General features: G+C 44.2%; 1 protein-coding gene across 1 annotated transcript in view; it reads left to right on the forward strand.

Annotated features, from left to right (window-relative positions):
* Positions 1-18,640, forward strand: part of Kif13a (kinesin family member 13A) — a 180,360-nt gene that overhangs the window by 55,621 nt on the left and 106,099 nt on the right. The window contains exon 3 of the mRNA XM_028763098.1: positions 11,838-11,850. Within this exon, the coding sequence (XP_028618931.1) occupies positions 11,838-11,850 (13 nt within the window). The remainder of the gene's footprint in view (positions 1-11,837; positions 11,851-18,640) is intronic.

Here is an 18,640-nt window from a genome sequence, read left to right on the forward strand (position 1 = left end):
GTCATTACACATTTGACTTGAACTAATGTTTAGTAGTTACGTGTTCAGAAACCTTTTGGCATTGTCAAGGGAGGTCCTGACCCACAATTTTAGAACCAGGGATAGATGACAGTGAGTCAAGCAGACCTGGTCATCACCCTGGTGCAGCTTGCTGTAAAGTGGATACAGGGGCAATGAAGGAGCAATAATCATGGCAGAGTCCAGGATGGGGAGCTGGGGAAGGTCTCAAGGGAAGGGCCTTTGAGGCAAGGAGGAGAGAGGTAGTGTGAGGTAGAGGAGCAGAGGCTGGGGGCTTGCTGCATGTGAGAGTTTAATGGTAGGAGAGTCTAGTTAGCTCTCAGTTGGTAAGTAGAAATAGAAGACCACATTATGGGGCTGGAGAGATGGCTCAGTGGTTAAGAGCACTGTATTGCTCTTCCAGAAGTCCTGAGTTCAATTCTCAGCAACCACATGGTGGCTCACAACCATCTGTAATGGGATCCGATGCCCTCTTCTGGTGTGACTGAAGATAGCTACAGTATATCCATATACATAAGATAAATGATATTTAAAAAAAAAAAAAAAAGAAGACCACATTCTGTGGACACAATCAGGAACATGGTTGCCCATTCCCTAAAAGAATAAGAGGTTGTTGCAGGGTTTTCTTTTAAGCCAGGAGAATGGTAGAAAGACATTCTGAGTGGAAGGGGAGCCCCAAAAGATCGGAGGTTTTAATTCCAGCTTTGCCATATGACTATTCTAATTTTATTTTTAAAGGAGGTTTTTTTTTTTTTAACACGGATTGATTGTGGTGTGTGTGTGTGTACATACTACCATGTATGGGTAGAGATCAGATGTCAACTTGTAAGAACTTTTTTTTTTTTCAATTTCCTCCACGTGGGTCCCAGGGATTTGATCTCAGATCTTTGGGCTCGGCAGTGAGTGCCTTTACCTGCTGAGTCATCTTGCTGGCAGCCATGTGGCTACTCTTCTGGGCAGTTTACCCATCTGAGAGATGAGTGATATCTCCCACCTGCTTGAGTGAGAACTCATAGATAAGGTGTTAAGAACCATCTGTGACATAGAGAATAGCTCCACAATCAGCATCAACATCCTGGTGGTGAGGTAGCCGATGAGTGCTTTCTGTAGTCATGGATACACAGCAGCACCTCTGGTGGCCCGTCAGACCTCACTGGCCGTGGTGGGCTCTGTCCAGCTACAGAACTGTTTTGTTTTTTTTCCTTTGATGTTGATTTTGTCCTTTCTAGTTTTGGAATAGTGCTGGTGGCTTTTATAATTAAGATTGTCAACTCAGAGCATCCAGTGGTCTTCTCTTTCTCTTTTTGCCTTTTATGGTAGAATGGAAGCTCTCTTTGGGCTGTCTGTTTGTTGCCTGTCTGCAGATAACCAGCTCAGGTCACAACAGAGGAGACACTGCTGAGCTCCTTCCTCTTGTTCACACCTCAGGCTTCGTAACAATACAGCATTCTCCTCACCTGGGACTGTACATGGACTTGGCTGTTCTGACTTGCCTTCCGCTCCCCCCAAGACTTGCCCAAATCATGGATTTCCAGCAGGGCTTTCAGGGACCCCGTGTAATCATGAAGAACTCCTGAAGAATTCTGTCAGGAAGGTTTTCTTTGGGTCCGTGTTGGCTGTTTGCCTAATGGGCAAATGGTTGGTTCATTTGTGGCTGACCACATAAATAGCTCGCGCAAATGAGACGTTTGTAACTCATTTGGAAGTAACAGAAATGACTCGGGTGTTGCAGCTGGTGGGCCAGGGTGCCTGTGTGGCATAGGGGGATGAGACGTGTGCAGCTGCCTTATAGTGATTCCCTCGCCTTTGCAAACTCCTCAGACTTGCCTGTTTATGACTTCTGGGCCCCCTGTTACTCCCAGTTCATCTTCTGCACTGGATGGAATTTCAAATAGATCTGTGGCTCTCTCCTGGGCTGTTTTAAAGCACATTTAGGTTTAAAATCAAGGATTTCTATCCCTGTTGCTCTGTCTTGATTTTTTGGTTTTTTTAATCATGGGCATTCTAACCTAGAGGATGACATTGCTGTAAGTGGTAACTCCCCTTATGACTTTTGTCACAGACATATCCTCGGCACCTCCATTTGCAGCTCTCGGGTCTCTACTGGACATGGGATGAAAAATGACATCCTGCCCTGTCAGCATGCCTCCTAAGATCTCATTTTGTAATAGACATAATTTCCAGCCTTGGTGATTCAACTCAATGTGACCTTGAAAGTAGATGCTTCTGCACAGATGCCTTGCAGCGTTAAGTGGGCTGCTGACTCAGGGGCCTCAAGTGGCCCACCCTGCAGGCTGTCAAAGTTAACAAGCATCTGGCCCCGGTGCCAGCAGGTGTCAGGTGGAGAGAAGGCATCTGTGAGTCAAAGTGGCTGACAGTGGAGGCTCTTGTAGCCTGTGTGTTGCTCTGATTCCTCCGAAGACTTCATGAATATTAATTCTATTAACCCTCACTGCACCTTTTATGTGGCAGCTGGGGGACCCCCCCACCGGCACCCCAACACTGAAAGTTTAAACACTGTGTCCAATGTCACTTTGCTACAAAGTAGCAGAGTGAGATTGGGTACAGCTCACCATTAGCATCTATACCCATAACCACCATCCTGGGCCAGGCTCTCACCAAAGGCTGTCTTTAACTTGGAACTTCAGAAGCTGTTCCATGGAGCCTGGTGTTGGTTTCTGGCGCTTCTCCCCTGCCCACCCTCCTCTGTCTCCTGAGTGCTGGGCTCAAAGGCCTGCACCACACCCAGCTAGGTTGCTGACTCCCTAATGTAGGAAGTCAGATGTCATCCAGGGGCAGAGTGCTGTGCCTGGAATGTGTGAGGGCCCTGGTTTTGATTCCCAGTACTGCAGAAAGGAAAAATATTATTGTTATGGTAACATAGGTAAGTGGTACAAGTTTTCATCTGAATGGAAAGTTAATTTGGAAATAAAAGTAGTAACAGAAAGTTTAAAAAGCACCTTCCCTCCCAAAAGACCCCATTAGTTGGAGTCAAGTCTTTAGTAAGGGCAAATAGACTGAGATACATTGTATTCTGAGATAGACCTCATGGGGTGCTTCATTCTTGGTTTTGAGATGGTGTTCTCCTTCCACTCAAGTAATTCTCCTGCCCCAGCCTTCTGAATAATTAGAACTGCAGTGCTGGGCTGGAGAGATGGCTTAGCGGTTAAGAGCACTGACTGCTCTTCCACACGTCCTGAGTTCAATTCCCAGCAACCACATGGTGGCTCACAACCATCTGCAGTGGGATCTGATGCACTCTTCTGGTGTGTGTCTGATGAACAGCTACAGTGTACTTGTATAAATAAAAATAGCTAAGTAATATTTAAAAAAAAACTGCAGTGCCAACACACTCAATTCACCCCTGACCTGAGTCTAGTGTATGTGTTCTGTGCTGCCATGTTTGCCAAACTCCTCAGCGTATTGAGGACAGGACTAGAAAACTGCCCAAGACCCATGATTTTTGTTTTTGTTTTTGTTTTTGTTTTTTTTTTTTTGCTTTTTGTTTTTCTCTGCTTAATTTTGTTGTGGTTAAACCCAGTGTGAGTGTCTCCATCCTCAGGGAATCGTAGCCATAGTGACCAGGAGCAGGGACGTGGCAGTCGTTGCTGAACTCACTGAAGGGAGGCTCCACAGAGACAGTGCTGGCCTTGCACGTGGCCTGCGTGGCACCTATGGCCCCAGCTGTGCTGTAGGAAGACTGATTTGGGTGTCACCTCACCCTGAGAACGTTTGGGAACGAGGCCTCTGCCAGTCTTGATGGATAGCCATTAGACAAAATGACGCCATAGAACTGTAAAGGATTCTGTGTGCTTCGAGGACACATTTCAGTTTTGGAAGACTACACAGCAGCATGGTCATTACCTTTGTAGACTAATGCTTTGTGGATGTATTCGTACCAATCCACCCAACATTGGTATTTTACTGTAAACTTTATTTATTAATCAGCTGAACATAGAGAAGTGAACTAGTGAGTGATTCCACTTAGCAGTTAAAAACAAACACGTCTGAGAAGAGAAGATGCTGCTTCTTAGTGTACATCACTCCGTATGATGCAGTGAAAGTCTATCTTGCCATGCAGTCCCAGATACCTGAGTTGCGTCCATTCAGGCTTGCTTTGTTTTCTTTCTTTCTTGATGATGGAGATTAAGCCTAGTACTTCAGCACATGCTAGACAAGTGCTCTGCCTCTGACCTCTGGGCCCTGCCATCCCTACCCCCCTTTTTGAGTTGCCCACAGTTGTCTTGAACTCACTCTATGGCACAGGTAAGCCTTGAACTTCCAAAACTGGGAAATGGGCCTTCCACCCTGTGCTTCAGAAAGAGTTGGTGACAGGCTGTTTCTCTCTCTGAGTCATGGCCTTATAATTTGGAAGCTTTGCAGTCACTGTGGCACTTCATCCATGACAGAAAGCAGAGAGTGGCCTATGGGTAGGAAGAAACCCATCCATTCTCCAAACCTGTCAAACACTTCGGTAGGCATGTCGAGATTTCATCCAGGTTGGTCTCCCTGGCTTTCCTTTCTGTCTAGCCTTGTCTCTGTGTCAGTCTCAGCCCCTGTGGTTCTTTCTTCAGCTCCAGCAGATTGCTAACAGCTGACCCAGTCAGTCCAGGGTAGAGGCTGAGCCCTTTCTTTGCCCAACACGTCACCATTCCCACCCACGCCCGGCACACCCTTCCCTAGTCTTCCCAGGCTCCGCTGAATCCTCCTGATGGTTCTTCGAGATGAAACAAACACGTGATGAAGACCCAAGCAGCTGTTTGCTGCCACCTGCTTCCAAACTGTCACCCCTCTCCTACATCTGTCTCTTATGGTTGGAACTGTTGGCAAAGCGAGTGCTGTCTTCCATGTGCTTGGCAGAACAGGCTCCACATACGTGTTGCTCGCTGCTCTAAGAACAAGGGCTGTCTCAAGTGTCCTTTGCTGCAGGGTTATATTAATAATACGAAAGTCAGTCCACTTGGAGGAGACTGTGTTAGGTATGAAGAGCCCACTGTGTATAGAATCTTAGTTTACTATACCTTTCTAGAGTTATGGTTTGGAAACTGTGTGGAATTTTCCAGAAATCTGACCTGGCATCCACTTCCTCTTGCTCCCTGCTCCTGTCTGCCCTCACTGTTCTGAAGTCAGAATTGCTGCCTCAGTTTACCCTGAAGGTTCAAGGTGGAAGGAAAAGAAACGTAAGGAGGTTTGAAGTTCTATAGTAATTCTCAAAAGGAGAAATTGTAGGACTTGACCTCTCTGTGATCACTTTCATCATTGGTGTGTTTCAGGGTCCAAGCTGGGTGGACAGCCAGGGAAACAAGGACGTATGTGTCTCTGTGTGGTTCTTTCATCTCCACTGTCTATGGCTGTAAGATACTTTAATACTTATAAAGATGAAAAAAGTGAACACGCAAATAGAAAAGATAAAGCTCAAGGGAGCATCTTGGTCGTCAAGAGAGCATCTTGGTCGTCAAGGGAGCATCTTGGTCGTCAAGGTGGCCCAGCGGGTAAAGGCAATTGCTGCCAATCCTGACGACCTGAGTTCAATCCCTGGGATCTACATGATGGAAGGAGAGAACCAGCTTCCACACTCCATCCTCCTTCCCCACTCTCAAATCAATGAGCCACACTCACACATACATAGACTCATATACACACATACATACACAGATTTACACACATACATGCACACAGACACACACACAGAGGCTAGAATTCACCCAAGTCCTTCTGGGTGTAAGTGAGGACCATAATGAGGGAGGAAGGAATATTCTCAGAGAAGATGTGAGGTAGGGCTGTCTGGCTGTCCTCGCTAATCAAATCTGCTTTCCACTTCTGGTCCATGAGGCTTGTTTTGTCTTTGTTTGTTAAGGATGAATCAAGCACTGGACAGTGTCCCGTTTAATCATGCCTTTAAGCCAGTATTAGTCGAGTGTCCCATTTGGTGAGAAGTTGCCCGCTAGCCTGTATCTTGGGGGATCATAACGTTCACCCTGAGGATAGGCATCCATCACTTACCCACGTGAGTGGTTCTAGAGAATGGCCCTGCGTCATGTGAGCACCATAGAGTGTACTTACACAAGCTGAGATAATACTGTTGATACCGATACAACCTTGTGGGGCCAGTGTCCTCTGTTGGCTCTTCACTGACCTAAGTGTTGGTGTGGGGTGTGTGAGTGCACTTAGAATCGATTGTGCTCAGTGTTTGTCTCATTCACCCGCATTTTCTCCACATTGTTGAACGATGAGATTGGGCACATTAGCACTTTAAGGTATTTGTTAGTGCACACAGGCATTTATCAGTTGAACTGGTCTGTGTAGAAAGTGGTTTGGGGTATTCCATCAAAGTGGCACGAAGGGAAACCTTCAGTGTGAACACGTAAGCAGAACAAAGAGATAGCTGAAGTTTGAGCAGTTGCCTCTTTCTCTGTCCTGAGAGAAAGCCCCTGCTAACACCAAAACCAGTCCTCAGCCGACCTGTTGGAGTGAGCTCAGCTTGCTTCATTTTTCTTACATTGAAACTTGGGGCAACAGGGTCATCTCGGTCTCAATGCCTCCTTTGAAATCACCTCTATAGCCTGTTTATAGTTCATCTCAAGGTTGTAATGTCACAAACTTCCCAGCCGCCAAAGATAATAGCTATGCACTGTATTTTATTATGGTATTTATCAGTATTACTCATTAAGGGTTAAGAACATGTATTGCCCCTGCAGAGGACCCAAGTTTAGTTCCTGGATCCAGAACCCATATCAGACAACTCAAAACTGCCCATAAACTCAACCCCAGATGATCCAATACTCTCTTCTGGACCATGTGCACACAGATACCCTACACACACACACACACACACACACACACACACAGACACACACACATACACACATACACACACACACCATAATTAAAAAGTAAAATAAGTCAGTGTTGTAGCACATTCCTTTAATCCTAGCACTTGGGAGGCAGAGACAGGCCTTGAACTTTGTAAGTTCAAGACCAGCCTGGTCTATATAGTAAAATTTTGTCTTAAAAAAGAAGAAGGAGAAGGGGAAGGGGAAGGGGAAGGGGAAGGGGAAGGGGAAGGGGAAGAGGAAGGGAAAGAGGAAGAGGAGGAGAAAGAGGAGAAGGAAGAGGAGGAGAAGGAGGAGGAGGAAGAGGAGGAGGAGGAGGAGGAGGAGGAAGAGGAAAGGGAATCTTTTTCTTCATAATCACAGATGAATGACCTTGTTACTAGACAGCTGGCTGTGTCCTTACGCTATATCTACCTGGATAGAAATCATGGGGAGGTTGGGAGATGAAGTAATGCTCTTCTTCTCTGGACAGTCAAAGCCTTGATTGGCCAAGGCCTAGAGTCTGGACTGAAAGACCCAGAAGCATAAGCCATCAAGCAAAGAGTGCTTTCCTGTTTTAAATGCTTAAGTTGGAGTCTTATTCCTCTGGGTTTTAGTTACTAGTGGCCTCGAAAGATGTCCTTGGCTTCCAGCAGCTGTGATTGGCAGCACTGGATGGTACCTCACAGTCATCAAGCTCTTGGACAGACCTCAGGTTCAGGGATCCTCAGTCTTACTGCGCTGAGCATCTAGACAACCAGTGTTTACATGGCTCATTTCTACAGCGTCGGCACCTGCAGCCCAACGTTGACAGAAGCTATGGCGTTAGAATGCTCAGGCTTCATGTGCCTGGGACCTTTGATGTTTATGGTGCATCTCCCTAGAACTGGGGCCCTCTATGCTGCCATCTTTCATTGTCTCCATTGTGCTACCGTACTCCACCCCCACCCCTGTACCCAATTCTGCCCTGGCCATTCTCTTAACTCTTTAGTTCAGGGGTCTATCAGGATGGTATTTCCCGGCTGACTGGAAAAGAAAGTCCGTCTGCTTATATAGCCAGAAAGGGGGTTGTCAACCATGTTTGCGGCAAGCACAGTGAGTCTCCATGCCAGTGAAGGATTTTGTTTGCACTGATCACAGCATAATTTCAGTGCAAATAAAAGGCCATGTTTGTTCTGTCACGGACCTTATTATGGGCACTAGGGACATTACCCCCTTTTGGCCTAGTTGAAAATAGCTGTTGAACTAGTGGGCAAGGATGTCCAACCCACAGGCTGAATGAGGCCCAGGATAGCTACGAAGGCAGCCTGACATAAAGTTGTAAGATTCATTTGGTGCTGGATTGCATGGTTCTCTAGCACGAACACTAGAGAGAACCGTATGACCCAGAGAAGCCGAAGGCTGGATATCTATGCCTGTGATGGAGAGTGGGAAAGAGTAGAAAAGTCTGTATGAGCATTTTGTGAACGCCGTGACTACAGGGTAGCTTCTTCAAGGTGTCCGTGGAGTGTTCCAGGCCACCATATTGACATGAAGGTGGACGGTGATGCCTTTGCTGGCCTTCAGAGTAGCTTCAGCACCAGGGAAAATCTAACAGGTCTCAGTTAGTGGGCTGAACTCTACGGAGTCCAGCATCTTAGCCTACTAACAGGAAGAACAAAGAATAAATGGTCCGATTAGGAGGTCAAATGGGCATGCCTATAATTTCAGAACCGGAAATGCGAAGATGGGACAATTGAGTATGTAGCACATAGCAAGATCATGCCACAAAACAAACAAACAAACAAACAAACAAACAAACAGCAGGGCCTGCAGTGCTGGCTCAGCAGTTAAGAGGACTCACTGCTCTTTTATGGATAAGAGTTCAGTCCCCAGCACCCACGATGGTACTTACAACCAACCACCAGTAGTAACTCCAGCTCCAGGGCACTGGCCTCCCTCAGTGACCTCGCTGCTGGTCTGCACTGCACTGTGCTCACACTTTGATGTGCACACGTAGGCTCAGCTCCACATACACACACAAAATAAAAAGAATATAGAAGACATAAAAATAAAAACTAATCTTTTTTTTTTTTAAAGTCAAGGGGGAACAGGAACAAAGCGAAATGGCCGATGAGTCTTGAGTGATGTCACAGGACTTCACAGTGTGGTAGCCATGCTTGCCTGCCCAGGGAGGACTGAGATCCTCCAGTTTGTCTCACAATCTCTGGGGATGTAGGCATCTTGTTTACCCATCGCCCAATTCATACTTTAAAAGAGGCTGGCCAGGTAATAATGCACAGTATATATAACGTATGAGAACATGGTTTTCTTCTCTAGCGCGTCTGTTTTCTAGACCAGATACTGAGTCCGAGTGGGTAGCCACCCATGAGTTTGTGACACCCCCTGCCCTGTTACCCAGTGTTTGTTCATTCATAAGCCATTCTCCATCACAGCACAGACAAAAGTAGCTGACTTACATTGGCTTTCCAAGATAAGTTTCTCTTCCCAAGCAACAGGAATGGACTTTGCAAAACATCTAGAAGGATAATATGGGATTGTTAGTTTTTTTTTTTTTCAAGAGGCATGAAAAAAAAGTCCTATTAGAATATCAGTGAAGGAAGGAGAGGGGTAGTTTGGGCCAGCTGAGTGAGTAAATGTTCTACTGACTACAAACCAGCACACTGATTTCTTGCTATTGGCTATGAGCATTGTGGGGACTGTAATGGGAGTCATGCTTGATGACCCTGGAGGACTCCGTGAGGCTCTATTCCACCTGCCTCACCTCATTGGGTTCAGTGGTTCACTGTAGTTACACGGGACATTGTGTGGTTGGTCCTGTGTAGACTTGGTGGCCTGTACTGACCGTGTAGACACTTTGATATTACGTTAGGTGGCCTAGAGATGGTTTACGTAGATAGGACACGTGTAGGTTATATGCAAGCACTGTACATTTTATGTAAGGTAGTTGAGCATCCCTGGATTTGGGGATCTATCCCCACGGATGCTTAGGGAATGCCAGTATGAGCTCAAGGTGTTTCGTGTGATGGCCTATTATCACCCAAGTGACTTTCTCGTGTCAAATAAAGTAGTGGGTTAAAGAACATGAAAAGAGGAAAGGAAAGAAAGCAGGTAAAACAGGAAGATTCGTCAACAGTACAGTGCGTAAAGCTCTCACTGTTGTCCCTGCACAGAGCAGGTGCATCCAGAGATCCCTGCAGAAAACTCAAGCTTTAGGTAGAGAACGAAACTTCCGGCTTTCTTAGAATTTAAACACCCGTGTGTTTTTATTGGGACATCCTCACAGCCTGTCTTGTCTGGATGGGTGGACTCCGTCATAGGTTCAGACTGGCCTGATAAGAGCTACAGATACCAGTTAGGCCAGACAAAAAGCTAGATGACAGAAGTGGAATCCACACTGTGCCTGAGGTAGACATAGGCTTACAGGCTAATTTCCTTCTGGCTAATTCGTGGGATTCCAGGGAAACAATGTCTCAGCTTCAACCTGAGTAGAATGTCTTGATTTTCCTTTGCTTGCATTCAGAAGTGTGGAACTGCTTACCTGTCTTGAGTCCATGGACCTTTTCCACCTCTGAGCTCTGGGTGTTTCAAGGGGCCTTCAGAGTTCTATGGAGACTGTTCAACCTAGTGCTGGAGAAAATTCAATGAATTTTAAGTAAATTAATTAACTCCTCTCCCCTTTTAGAGACATAGTCTTACGATGTAGTCCTGACCACTCTGGAATTGATGTAGACCTGGCTGGTCTCAACTTTGTGCCGGTTGGTCCTCTTGCCTCTTGTCTCTCTGTACTTGGGCACATGGAGGGTACACCACCACACCTAAGCTTGGTCTTTGGATCCCTATGACTCTGACTGCTGTGAAAGAATAGGGAGGGCGCCCAATTTGTCAACAGTTATTTTGTATTTTTGGATTAATATTATAAGAGTATCATCAAGAACTACCCTAGGATTGCCTACTCTAGAAATCAAAATCCAGGTCCTGAATTCCACATGGAAGGGAACTTTTTACAAAGCATGTCAACCTCATGTTTTCTTACTTTGGAACCTTTGCTCTTCGGCATTTCCTTCGAGTATGATTTCAATCATTTCTGAATTGTTAACTTGCAAAAATGAACGTTGCGGAGCTGGCATTGAGGCTCAGTGGTAGAGTATTTTCTTAGCATAGACCAACCTATAGATTTGATTTTTATAGCACTGATAAAAAATTAACATTATAAAAAGTTTTATGTGGTTGATGTTGGGAGGAGGGCAGAACTTATTTTAAAAGTTCTTTTCAGTGTTGAAATAGGTACAACTTACTATCTAGAACCATGTTTTTAAAATCTGTATCTTCATGTATATTGGAATATATTTGCCTAACAATGGAAAATATGTATATATTTCAACACTAGCTTGGGAAAGTTTACATATAGGGTTGAAGATGTAACTTAATTGGATGGATAAGACTGGATACGTCCAGGGTGGTTTGGCCCTGCTGCAGCTCAGGTGGTCAGGTGCTTGCCTGTCATGCATGAAGCCTACAGTTTAGTCCCCAGCATCACAAAGTCAGCTCCGGTGGGACCTGCCTAGAATTGTAGCAAACAGGTGACAGAGACAGGAGGATCAGAAATTCAAGATCATCCTTTGCCATTCTTAAAATGTTCAAAGCCAGCCTAAGTTACATAAAATTCTGGCTCAAAGAAATAAGGTGGGAGCCAGGAAGAAAATTTATATGTCAGGCTGGTTTAAAAGAATTCAGCTATGTGCAGGATGGTTATAGTATTTCCGTATCTCCCTTACTGCCATTTCTTAAAGCCATTTAAAACGTCCCTCAATGCGTGTCTATAGAGAGGTTTATCACAGCAGGCAGCTAGCTATGTGTGACTTCCCAGACCCCATTACAAAGTTGCTGAATTTGTTTTTGTTTTTTTCTTTTCTTTTTCTCTTTCATTGTTTCCCTCTGATGTGGCCATTGTGTTGACAACCTTCTGTGTCTCCGCTATTGAATTTTTTTCTTTTCACCGTGAAGAAAGCCTCCCAAGGTAAGTGCTGGCATGGAACTGGGCATCAGCACTGAGTTAGTCCGCAGTTACCATCCCAACTCATCACAGGAACCTGTGGGTGATTCCTGGCCACCGAGGAACTAAGTCTAGCATTCTAATTTAAAATTGAAGCCTGAGTCAACAGTTCAGGTTGGCCCTGATGTAAGATCAGCATGTTACTTACCCTATGTAGGCAACGTTCACACCGGTTGTTACATTCTCAGAAGATGCTTGAGTCTGTAGACCTGCATGCCAGGGAGTAGCTCTGGCCTGCTGATCTCTGAAGGGAGTTTAGCAAGAAGAAAAAGAAACAGGTGCTGGTTCACATGCTAAGTAAGAGTGGTTGGCATAACTGTGCTGGCTTGTTATGTCAACACAACACAAGCTAGAGTCATTTGAGAAGAGGGACTCTCAACTGAGAAAATGGCCCCATCAGACAGGCATGTAGACAAGTCTATAGGACATTTTCTTAATTCATAATTGATACAGGAAGGCCCAGCCTATTATAGGTGGTACTACCTTTGAGTTGGTGGTCCAGAGTTCTATAAGAAAGCAGGCTGAGCAAGCCATGAGAGCAAACCAGGAAGCAGCACCCCTCCATGGCCTCTGTATCAGCTCATGCCCCCAGGCTCTCATGCCCTTCCTTCCCTGGATCATAGACTTCAAGATGTGAACTGAAAGAAATCCCTTTCTTTCCATGTCATGGTGTTTTAGAACAGCAACGACTAAGACAGTGGTCTTTCTAGAAAGCAGAAGAATAAAAGCAGGTCCTCAGGAATAAAATTTGGTAACTAGTTATAAACTATCTTTTGGTCTTGCCAAGAAGAGTTAATATCTTTGGAAAGGTTTTCCACATATTCAGATAGACCATCCATACTGATTCTGTGTGCTTGGTCAGAGCTCTTAGCTAATTATAATGACTGCTAGTTAGAGATGTCCCCGCTGCCTTGGTCAACTTTTGATGACATTTTTACTGATGGAAACCCCAAGTATAAATGGCATAGTCACGAGAAATTATCTGAGTGACCAGCCCAGAATAAATGAAAGTGAATTTATCATCGGGGAGCATTTTGCTCAGTATTAGAGGGACGTCTAGTGCCACAAGTCACTAGAAAAGTGACCAACCCTGGGTAATAACACTGATTACAGACATGCTATCTAAGATACAGTTAGGGCAAACTCCTCCTCCACGTGGTCAGAATCTAGGACACAGGAGAACATGGGAGAAGAGGTAAGCTTATTTCCCTTGGGGCTATGAAGAAAACTCTAACATAGCTCTTGGATTATGGAAAACCGATAAAATGTTATTTTATGCCTTATATTTATTGAAGGCATCATTCATATTATCTTTGACACTAAGAATTTGAACTCCAGCAAGGAAGGCATGCACTGAATGAATAATAGAAAGTGTCTCAAGAAAGAGGAAGTGGCTAATGTTTCTGAAGCCAGCCGGGCTGGTTGTTGTGGTCAGATCTGGAGGATCCTGACAGTTGTCCCTGAGTAGTTGCTGAGGTGATTATAACCCATAAAATCTACAGTCCTGAAGGTTTTCTGCTCCTAGAGGATATACAGCCCTTTAGCTATTTGTATCTTTTCTTTGCTCCCAGAAGTTTCAAAGCATAGACTCATCCTGGTCATAAGATAACTTTGTTTTCCACAGAGGAAGCCAGTGTGTCCCTGGGACCATTCCTCCTGTGGCCGCTCAGAGAAACGAACGCACTGAAGTTGACAAGGCACAGGACATTTTGAACAACCATTACTAGTTTTTACACAGAACATTCTAGCACATAGTGGTGTCACTAAAGAGCATTCCTAAGAATGGCCATGAAATTCTCAAAAGTGATGTTAAATCGTCAGGTTAAAAATATACTGTTATAATACTTCATAGCCAAAATAAATAAATAAATAAATAAATAAATAAATAAATAAATTACTTCATAGCCGATAATCCACTGTATGAGGTACATTTGGGAAAGCTAAAGATTGGCCTGAAACCAAGGAAGTGATGAAACAGAGTGAAATACATTAAAGACACAGAAGTAGACTTAGCGTACGACTGACTGTATTGAAAATAAGTGGGATAAAACAAAGGCACTGTTAATGCTTTGTGACAGGATGAGATTTGGGCATCAGTGGTCAGAGACCTCGGGGCAGACGGGGCGAGTCACCTTAACAGGTTATTAAGCAGGAGCGACTTTCTATGAGGCAGACTTCGTCTCCTCGGTGTTGTGATAGTGGTGAGCTGAGTGTGTGTGTGATATGAAGTCAGTTGTGCTGACCGTTGGAACTAAATATGTGGCATTCATAGGATGGGAAGATCCTGTTCTGACCTTGCAGTGAGAAGTGACATACGGGGGGGATCAGGGTCACCTCCTCTGTCAAGTTCAACTTGAAAAACTTAAAGCCCGTGCTTGGGATGCAGACTTAAGTTCAAACCCCAGGATCTACTCATGTGGTAGAAAGAGAAACGGGACTCCCAAAAATCTGACCTCTGACCCCCACAGGCACACCCTGTCATTCATGTACCCACTGAGATAGACAGTTGATAGATAGATAGATAGATAGATAGATAGATAGATAGATAGATAGATAGATACAAAGATACATAGATACATGGATGCATATATACATACATACATATATTCAGAGATACATAGATGCATGTATACATACATACATACATACATACATACATACATGTGATTACAGGTTTTTAAGCCTATGCTTGAAGGAGCTGGAGAGTCAGCACAGTTAGTGAGGGATAGATTACTAGACCAAGGCCCAGAGGACCCCGGAAATGTGGAGAGACAAATCTCATGTTTTGTGTGTACACTCAGGTACAAACAGCTTTGAGGCAGAATGAGGTTGTTGGCAGCTTAGTGTGGCAGGCCAAAGTAAAGGTGCTCATTCACATCCTGCGAGAGCTGAAGTCCTTGCTAAACGCCCCGTACTGTAGTCAGGGCAGTGGGCTAAGACCGGGCCTTGGGTGATGTGTAAAAGTAAAACAAAGGAGAGTCAGCTGTCAGATGGATCCTGTCAGGCCTAGAGTCATAGTGTTACAGTGTGGTGGCACTTTCCTGAAATCCCAATATTCAGGGGCTGGGGCAGGCCAACCTGGGCTACATAGTCATGACTCAATAGGGCAAAATGTAGCCTATAATGATAGAACTTAGGAGACAGGAACAGGAGAATCTCCATAAATTCAGAGTTACCCAGGTCTACATAGTCAGTCCGGACCAGCTGGAGCTACTTGGTGAGACCTGACCCTGTCTCAGAAACAAAGGAATTAACAAAAACCAGTAACTAAAATAAACAAATACACACACTTCCCAATCCAGGAATTAAGGACTGAGGTAATAATAAACCAATTTCAGGATTCAGGTGCCTGGAAGCCACCAGAAGAAACCAAAGTAACTCCATGTCTTTAAGGATTCCACAGCCATCTTTAAAAACAGCGTCTAACACTGAGGGTGTTTCTCAGTGGCAGAGCACTGATCTAGTATGCACAAGGTCCCAGATTCAATCCTTAGCAATATAAAACAGCAAAAACACAAAGTAAAACACATTTTCAGAGATAAAGAAGGTACACACAAGTAAGACTATAGACCCATAAACACTTCTGGTATCAAAGTGTTAAGGCCAAACTTTAAACACAACATGTATCTAAGGAGATTTAAAAAAAAAAGTCAAGCCGGGCGGTGGTGGCGCACGCCTTTACCCAGCACTTGGGAGGCAGAGGCAGGCGGATTTCTGAGTTTGAGAGTTTGAGGCTAGCCTGGTCTACAGAGTGAGTTCCAGGACAGCCAGGGCTACACAGAGAAACCCTGTCTCAAAAAACCAAAAAAAAAAAAAAAAAAAAGTCAGATTGTACAATGTTAGCAAGAAATGGATATTGCATAACTCAAAAAACCAATAACCCATTAAAAATTCTCAGTCTGAAAAGTCCAAAGCCTGAATTATAAGTTTAGTGTTAAGATTCTGTAGCAGATCAGATCAAGCTGTGAACATTGGCCAGTAGATAATATTAAAGGAAGTGGAAACAACTGAAGATCCACATTTTTTAAAGAGTAGACTCAGATCTTCTATTCTCCAGAAAAAATCAGTGTAAACTGAAATTCTGGGATGCTTTCAGAAGGTAACGGGAGGAGGTGGCATGGCTCTCTGACGGCCTTTCTCAGGCAAAGCTGAAATCGAGACATAAGAGAAAATGACACGGTGCGCTATTAAAATGTTCTCCTCTGCCAGTGATTGCGTTAAGCATAAAAAAAAAGCTGTATGCTGGGACAAATATTTAGAAAATACCCAATAAAGGATTTGTATCCAAATTATAGCAAAATCCCTCAAATCCAGAGAAAGAAAGAAAAAAAATTCAACTTAAAACTGGACAAAAAATATCTAAATAGACATTTCTTCAAAGAGGAGGCACAAGTGTCTGATAAGCAAATTAATAAGCAAATAAAGGCACCGTCATGTCACTAAAGAATCCACATTAAAACAGTGAGATACCACCACACATTGTATAGGATGTCTAAAGTCTCCAAATCTCACAAAATCAAAACGAAGGCTGAGCAACAGCAGGAGCTCGCTGGCCAAAGGAGGCAGACGGTGCAGGCATTCTGGAAGACAAGCCTCAGCTTCTGAAGAACCTAATTATATTCTTACCACATGACCCCAGTGATGGAGCCTCTAGGTATTTACCCAAGCCAACTGAAAGTTTGTATCTGCTGTGCACAAGTGTCTGTGGCAGTTTGATTCATGATGGCCAAACACTAAAGCCCTATGATTCCCAGCAGGAGAATGGATAAGGAATCCTGGGATAATCTCTTGATACAGTATCATTCAAGGATAAAGGGGAAATGAGTTACCCACCCCCACAAAAGGCACAGGGAACCTTCGGTGCATGTTAATAAGTAGAAAAAGCCAACCCGAGAAGGTTAGATGCTGTGCTCTAAGCCCTTTATTAATCCATGATATTCTGGAGTAGGTGAAAGTACATGCCAGTAAAATATACAGTGTCCACAGCTCTACAAGCTACTGAGTGAAACAAAGACAGACAAGTCAGCTGGAGTGGGACATGCCCCCTTGCTGATGGACAGAGCCACAGACAGCCAGAGCCACAGACAGTGAATGAGCCCCCCAAACATAAATTGGTATGCTACATGAAAAGATAAGCTACATAGCTTTTCTTTTAAATTTGTCTGTCTGGTAAGATTTTATAAGTTCTGAATGGAGAAGCATCTATCTCAGATACTGCCCACCTACCTGCCTTCTAATACTCTGGCCTGATGAATACTCGGCAGTGTTTATGGGAGCAAGGTCTGTTTCTCTCAAGAACGATAATACTTTAGACAAACACGGAAACACTGGTTTATACCTGTAGATTAAAAAGAAACCCTTTGTTTTATAAGCATCAGGGTATGAGAGGTGTGTCTGTCGTAGTGCAGAGGTAGTATTGCAGTTGCTTCTTGGTCGAGCCATCTTTTGATAAACTGGATTTTGGCAGGTATACAAGAAGAACAGTTGTTTTATCCATTGTGCTTTATTGAACAAGTTAATAAGATGGAAGCATTTGGAAAGAAATAAAAATATCCGCTAATCGTTTTGTTTAGGTCTTGTCTGTTTTCAGGTAATTTGTTCATTGTAAGTTTATGACCAAACAATACCTTATAATGTACTGCATAATTTATTTTAATATTTCAATCTCGTGATTTAAATTCATTTTCAGTTTTTAAAAACATTGTGAAGAGGCTCCAACACAGGGTTTCACGCATGCTAGGCAAGCGCTTTAGCTGTGAGCTGTCATTCCTCAAAGCCCACATTCTTTAAAGGTGTTCACTGATGACCCAGGGTCAGTGGTATGTGTATCTAATACCAGTACTTGGGACTTCATGGCAGGAGATCAAGCTAGCCTGGGCTACATTGTAAGACCCTGTCTCCAAAAACAAAGGTATGTTGTTAAACACACCAAAAGCTGGTTTTATAAATGTTTCTCAGGAAGGAAGGAGGGGACCTTACAGCTCTGCCATCTGAGATTTGGTTTTTGTTCCGTCTGGTCTTTGGTTCTATGATGGCTTCCCGCTGCCTCTTCTGTTTTGCTGAGAATAAAGTACTGGACCAGGCTTTTGAGCATGCACTCTGTGGCTCGTTGGCTTAAGCCATGTAGTAAGTATAAAATACATAGCAGATTTCTAATGTTTCAGACAAGGGTGAAAGGAAAAAATGTAGCACAAATATTTTGAATATACTAGGTTACCTAAAATATGTTACTAAAGCAAATTTGTCTTCCTTTTGCTTATGAATATGTCACGAAAACAGTTTAAATCCCATACGTGGCTCCCACTGCCGCCGTGTCAGACAGCGCTGAAGAAATCCATTGCTTTGACGTTACATCTCAGCCACAAGCGCCTACTCTTAGCTTTCGCTGGTTTCCTTCCCTCCATGTGTCTGGGGCTTGGGCTTCTGCTGTCGTGTCTCAATGGCAGCCTGCCGTTCCCCATTTACCTGTGTTCCCCTGGAGCGGTCAGAGCCGCAGTCTCTGCTCCAGGGAACTCAGTGTGGTGTGGATGAACAGCCGTGCAAGGTGTTTTAAGTAAGAATGGGCTAACCTGCATACCGTCTGCCACCACTTGATCTTCCTGACCTCACAGAAAAGGAGAGCTCAGGGCTGAACTGGCCCCTCAGGATGACATGCACATGCGTGTAAAGTCTCCGGAGGCAGAATGTTGGGGTTGGAGTCGTGATGTACATAGGGGTAGAAATAAGGAAGCAACTGATGTGTTAGGAAGTAGTG

The sequence above is a fragment of the Grammomys surdaster genome, unplaced genomic scaffold (assembly GCF_004785775.1).
Source record: "Grammomys surdaster isolate TR1022 unplaced genomic scaffold, NIH_TR_1.0 137, whole genome shotgun sequence".
Classification (NCBI taxonomy): domain Eukaryota; kingdom Metazoa; phylum Chordata; class Mammalia; order Rodentia; family Muridae; genus Grammomys; species Grammomys surdaster.